At 36.8% G+C, this 6000-nt stretch overlaps 1 protein-coding gene and 1 pseudogene across 1 annotated transcript; both read left to right on the top strand.

The window, feature by feature from the left end:
* The first annotated feature begins 757 nt into the window (after window positions 1–757).
* On the top strand, window positions 758–4526 carry LOC113307925 (E3 SUMO-protein ligase MMS21). The gene is made up of 7 exons (XM_026556398.1): window positions 758–1013; window positions 1102–1173; window positions 1262–1372; window positions 1467–1577; window positions 2661–2800; window positions 3847–3932; window positions 4131–4526. The coding sequence occupies exons 1-7, from the start codon at window positions 918–920 to the stop codon at window positions 4271–4273; spliced, it is 759 nt and encodes a 252-aa protein (XP_026412183.1). The 5' UTR covers window positions 758–917; the 3' UTR covers window positions 4274–4526.
* A 4-nt stretch (window positions 4527–4530) lies between these two features.
* Window positions 4531–4662, top strand: LOC113345307 (annotated as a pseudogene).
* The last annotated feature ends 1338 nt before the right edge of the window (window positions 4663–6000 follow it).

Raw genomic sequence — 6000 nt, 5'->3', positions numbered from 1 at the left:
TGTTCTCTTCTTCTGACTTTGACGGAGTTGTTGCTGTAGAACTTGGTGCTGGAAATTATTTCTTGTTGCATAGTAATTTAATCAATAATGGGAAAAACACTGATTAGTAGATGATAATCATTGAAATTATTTCGTTGGAATACCATGTGATACATCTGACGGAGCATGTTTAATAAGAATCAGTTGTTATTGTTCCACATTTTTTTAGGCGCTGTAAGTGAGCGCAAGTCGAATGGCTCTCTGCTTATTGCAACCAGTGGAGGACTTAACCAACAAAGAGCGGAGGTAATTAAAGCTTTTCTATAATCGTAGATGATGAATGAAGACCAAGTTTACATGAAGAACATGGAATTATGCTGGGATTCGTCGTAGCGTCAAGTCCCTGCGAAGAGCTTTAAACCTTTGGAGATTTGTTTTTGTATTTTTGTGTTAGTTAGGTTCTGCTTTACCCCCTACAGATTTTGAAAAAAACGGAACATTTGTTTCTTGTGACTGCAAATGGATTTGTGCCTACCAGAATGCTTTTGTTTATTTTTACTTAGATTGACAGTACCGTTGGGTACTTGTGTAGATACTTACGAAAAAACGGTTATACCCGCCACCTTATCTTACCCGGCCCGCCATTTATTGGGTCGGATAGGATGGCGGGTAAAAAATTTCTTACCCGCCATTCAGCGGATAGGATGGCGAAATAGGCCCTATCCTACCCACCCTACCCGTTCTGCAGCCCTAGACTACTGCAGACAGGCGAGAGAAAATTCCTTGCTGAGTAAAATTTCACCAAAGCAAAATAAAGTTTCGCCAAATTCCCTCATTCATAATTTCCTCGGAGATCCTGTCTTACAGTCATCAGCATCACCGAAAGATCACCAAACGAACCAGCTGAAGAACAAATTTCCCCAAACCCTAAAAAAACTATGGCTTCAACCTCTAATCGCCATGTCGAGGGTACTGCTGGTAGGATCAAAACAGCCTCTAGCAATATTTTCAATGATAATCAGGCTCTCGTCGGTGTAAGTCATTTATTTCAAAACCCTGACTGTAACCCTAACCCTCACTTCCTATTTTATAAAATTTTGATATGTCACCTACTTGTTTCAGGAAATTAGGAAAGTTTCGACGATGGTTAAAGGAGTAGCCGTCGATTTGGAGAAAGAGAATCGATCTCAAATGGTAAAATCTTATTCTTTTCAACTCTGAATCAATTTTTCATGTTTTGATAAAGTTTTGTTTGTTCGAGTACACATTTATGATAATGTAGGTGAAAGAGCTTGAAGATGCTGTCATCGAGTTACTGAAAACATCGAATGATTGCGCACATTTCTCATCTGCAGTCCAAACTGTTGGGAATTCTTACCAACCTGGAGAAGGGGTAGATTTATCTCTCTCCATTCTCTTTTCCCCTTAGTTCCGGAATGCTAGTTTCTTACTTACTTACTTACTTAATTTTTTGGGTTTAATTACAGTTAACGGATTTTAAGAAATTGTTTGACGAGGAAGAAACGAAAACGAAGGCTGCTAACCCATTGAATCTTCAGAACAATTCATCTCTACGTCAGTTCAGAGAAGCTATTTGGGTAATTTTTCTCTCTTTCTTTTGCCAGTTTTGGTATTTTAAGAGATCATAGTAAGAATTTGCTATTTTAAGAGATCACAGTAAGAATCACTGACAAAGCGCTGGAAGAAAATTCATCGTTTAACTTTTTTGAACACTAAGTGAGCTAAGAGAAGAAGTTAGGTCTGAATGTAGCTTAACTAGATATGTAAGTTTGAACACTTCAATGCTGATCGTGTACTTAACTAGATTCCACACTAGGGGTGGAAGTCCTTGGATATACTCCTAAAGTTTTGTTAATTAGGACAAGAGTGGTATTACACTGAAACTAGTATCTCAGAATTCAGATCCTTTTTTTGTGTGATAAAAAATTCAGATCCTGCCTATTTTCTGGAGTTTATAGTTTGCAATGGCAGTCAATTGTTAGTGTCGGAGGTCAAACGACTCAAACCAATGGTAACTCAATATACATGTACTTGTCTTCATTATGTTTTCATTTGATTAAAGCGTTTACTTGTCCGGATTCTTGTTGCCACTGGGGATCACAGATTATCAGTTACATCAGTATATTCTTATCTCAGATTTTGCTTCTGTGGAGTTTTATAAGGATTGTTTTGTTTTTTAACTTACTCATCTTAGAATTGCTCAACCAAGCTCCCGTTTGAGGCAATAAAATTAATGTTTGGTAAATCAGGTCCAACTTGCAGAAATCATTCCATGATATCATAAATCACTAGGCCAACGACTAATCACAGTTGAGTCTTGTGAGCTTCATCAGCTGCCAGTGCGCTTTGGTGCAAATGGTCATTTAAGGAGCAGGCTGTGACTCATGATTTGTGTAATTTTAGTGTTCATTTGCCGGCTATGTTTCTAATTAGCGGTTGTTAGAGGAGTAATACTGGAGGAAACACCAATCAGCTTAACAAAGTTAAAATAGAATAATGAAGAGATCATGTTAGGACCTTTCTTTTCTACATGCACGGAGCAAAGATATCATTTAGATTTTATTTACTATCCAGCATATGTGTTTCCATTGTTCATATTTATTATTTCCTTTTTTTTAATCACTTTTATATACTTGACACTCTCAACGGCTCCTCCACAGAATGTTCACCATGCAGGTCAGTCAATGCCTGGTGACGAGCAGGAGGACATCGTCATGACAAGCACTCAGACCAGCATTTTAAATATCACATGCCCAGTAAGTGGAAAGCCTATTACTGAACTACAAGACCCTGTTCGGAGGTATGATATTCCCAAGCCTTTATTCCGTTTCCTTATTTGCTTACCCATATATTATAATCTGCAAAGTATAGCATCCAAGTTATTAGTAGGTCGATTTAGTATCTCTTATCTGGAGTTCACCGACCGAAGAAACAGTTTCTTCACGTATTTATATCAATCAATCTCGTACTTATCATAATTTATCGGTAACTGTTCTAATCTAAATATCATCACGTAGCAGCGGTACAGTTGTGTACTTGTTTTAGATGGAATATGAGTGAAACCATTGGGTGGATCATGGTGTACCATTGGCCGTCTCTAAAGAGACATGTATGCAATTGGCAAGTGACTCTGATAAACAGTATGCTCAGTTGCTGCTATTTGATCTCTAGATGTTGTGCGCTTTCAATACTAAGAACCCTTCCCCAGTCATATAACATAAGTGTATGAGCATGTGGTGTCATGTATTCCTTACTTACATGCTCCTTGCTGATATAACCTTCTTCCAGGATATATATACGATGGGGATTCAGTTCTCATTGGCAGATAGCCAGATACAAATATTTATCCTCTAGTTTTACTTTTCAGATTTGTTGTGTCCAGGGTGTCGTATCCAGAGCTGGCTTTAAGGGTGAAGGATCCAGGGTGTATGTAAATTAGGTCTAGAGCTGGCTTTAAGGGTTTCTGCACTAAAAAAAGAAGATTTACAGTTTGGGTGGGACAAGAGTTATTCTTGGCCTTAGGATTCTTTGTTCTGTCCAACCATGAAATTTTCTGTCGGGGTGTCATCTTCTTGGGTATCCTTTGTGCTAATGTAGCCTATCAACCATAATAGTCATTCTAGCTTATATTAAAAAACCTCGTCCATATGTAGAGTGTCCGTACATCAGTTGAGTGAGGAAGGAAAATTTCAACAGCGATTAACACCAGATTTACGACTTGGTTAATTATGTTGAATGAACCCACAGATTATTCAAATTGATTCACTCCTTGCAGTCACTGTGTATATCTGTATCAAAGAATTCTTTTCTAACATTGAAACTTTTGCCTTATTTTGTCTGGTGCAGTATGGATTGCAAACATATTTATGAAATGAAGTTCGTATTGCACTATATTAAGAAAGAAAGGCCACCTTGCAAGTGCCCTGTAGCAGGTAACTTTGGTTTCCAACAATACTCTAGCCGCCATATAAATATACCATATATAAATATGTGATAGGAGTAGAATATGTGAGCCAGCTATATAAATATACCATATATAGCCAGGCCATCCAATATACCCACTATACAATAACTTTGACTTCTTTCTTTTGAGTTTTTACATTGACCTTTTTTGGGGTGTGATTCTATAGGTTGCCCCAAGATATTGCAGGCTGAAAGAGTTGTCTGTGACCCATTATTGCTCCTGGATATTGATGAATATCGCTCAACCAATATCCAAACTGCACGGCCAACTATGGTTGAAGATTTCACAGAGCTTGAGGAAGATGAATGAGTCCTACTTTTTCAGGATGAATGCTATAGTAATCTGTGTATCATAAACTCTCCCCCCCCAAAAGAACGCAACACCGATCAGAATCTACAAGTAGATCATTTGTGATTGTCACTCCTTTTCTTTTTTGGTATGTTACTATCAAAATCCTGTAATTGAACAGTTTATTGTTTCTGTTCCATGTTTCCTGCATGGAACTAGAAGCATTGGTACCATGAGTGATCACTTCAGTGTTTAATGGAACTGAACAACTAAACCAAACACTTACCTGGTTGGGGTCTATGGTTGATCAAGAAAGATCACGGCCCAGGCTAGTGACTTCTATTGCACTTTGGAAGGGTGGTCGCCTAAGATCTTCAAAAAGAGAAAAAAATCTGATAAAAAAAGAAGGCTATTATTGGGGGTCACATTCCATTAGAAGGGCGTCACCTAATAGGACAAAAACGGGTCACCCATAAGTAATATCAAAAACCCCTTATCTCAAATAATTTTGTAATGACTAAACAACCTTTATTTAGTTAATTTTAATTTAATTTAATTAGATAAAAATTAAATTAACGAATTTTGTTGTTAACTTGGTGAATTTTAGGACAAAGTTTTTGTGTGAAGAAAAACTGACCGTAAAATAAACTTCTACGATTGGAAATAATCCAAACCTGGACGTAAAATCACTTATGCGGTTGGAAATAATCCAAACCTAGACGTAAAATCAGATTCTACGGTTGGAATTAAAAGGAACCTGGACGTAAAATGAGCTTCTACGGTTGGAACTAATTCAGACCTGGACGTAAAACTACATGCAAATAAAATTCTACAGTTGGAATTAATCCAAACCTGGACGTAAAATCTCCAAATCTGGACGTAAAATCACTTCTACCGTTGGAACTTAAAGAAAACTGGACGTAAAATCGGATTTTACAGTTGGAATTAAAAGAAACCTGGACGTAAAATGAGCTTCTAATGTTTGAACTAATCCAAACCTGGACGTAAAATTACATACAAATAAAATTATGGGGAAATTAGGGGGAGACCCAAAAAAAATAATATTCTCGTTCTCAGGCCCACAATTAATTTTGGATACCGTGACACCCATAATTATATGAAATTATTATATGAATCAATACATAACTGGTTATGCATACTATCTTTTCAGGCATAGCTCGTTATGCATACTATCTTTTTCAGGGGTATAATTGGCAGCGCAACTTGGACATAACATATCTAAAAATCCGCGCCTTAGAATTTTACAAATTTTATATCGTTGGAAATCTTTTTAAAAGAGCTACGCAACGAGTACAAACAAGAATATCAAATTTTTGTTTTTAACGAAAAAATCGGAGGTGATCCTCATTTTAGGGAATTTTTTTGAAAACTTGATACTTAACCATTATGCAGTCACCAAAAACGACGCACAACACATTCTGCAGACGCATAACGAATTATGCAACCATTTTTTCGACTGCATAACAAGTTATGTATCTGCATAACAAAGTTATGCGTCTATAACAAGTTATGTAACCATTGTTTTGGTTGATTTTAGCCGTACATATAAAAAATTGATGCATAATGCAATATGCATCCATATTTACGGATGCATATCAGGTTATGCATCTATTTTCTCGATGCATAATGCATTATGTAGCCATTATGCGGCCACCAAAAAAGACGCATAACACATTCTGCAGATGCATAATGAATTATGCAACTATTTTCTCGACTGCATAACAAAT

Source organism: Papaver somniferum, chromosome 1 (genome assembly GCF_003573695.1).
Source record: "Papaver somniferum cultivar HN1 chromosome 1, ASM357369v1, whole genome shotgun sequence".
Lineage (NCBI taxonomy): Eukaryota > Viridiplantae > Streptophyta > Magnoliopsida > Ranunculales > Papaveraceae > Papaver > Papaver somniferum.
Note: the sequence above shows the minus strand (reverse complement) of the source record. Positions and strands in the feature narration are given on the sequence as shown.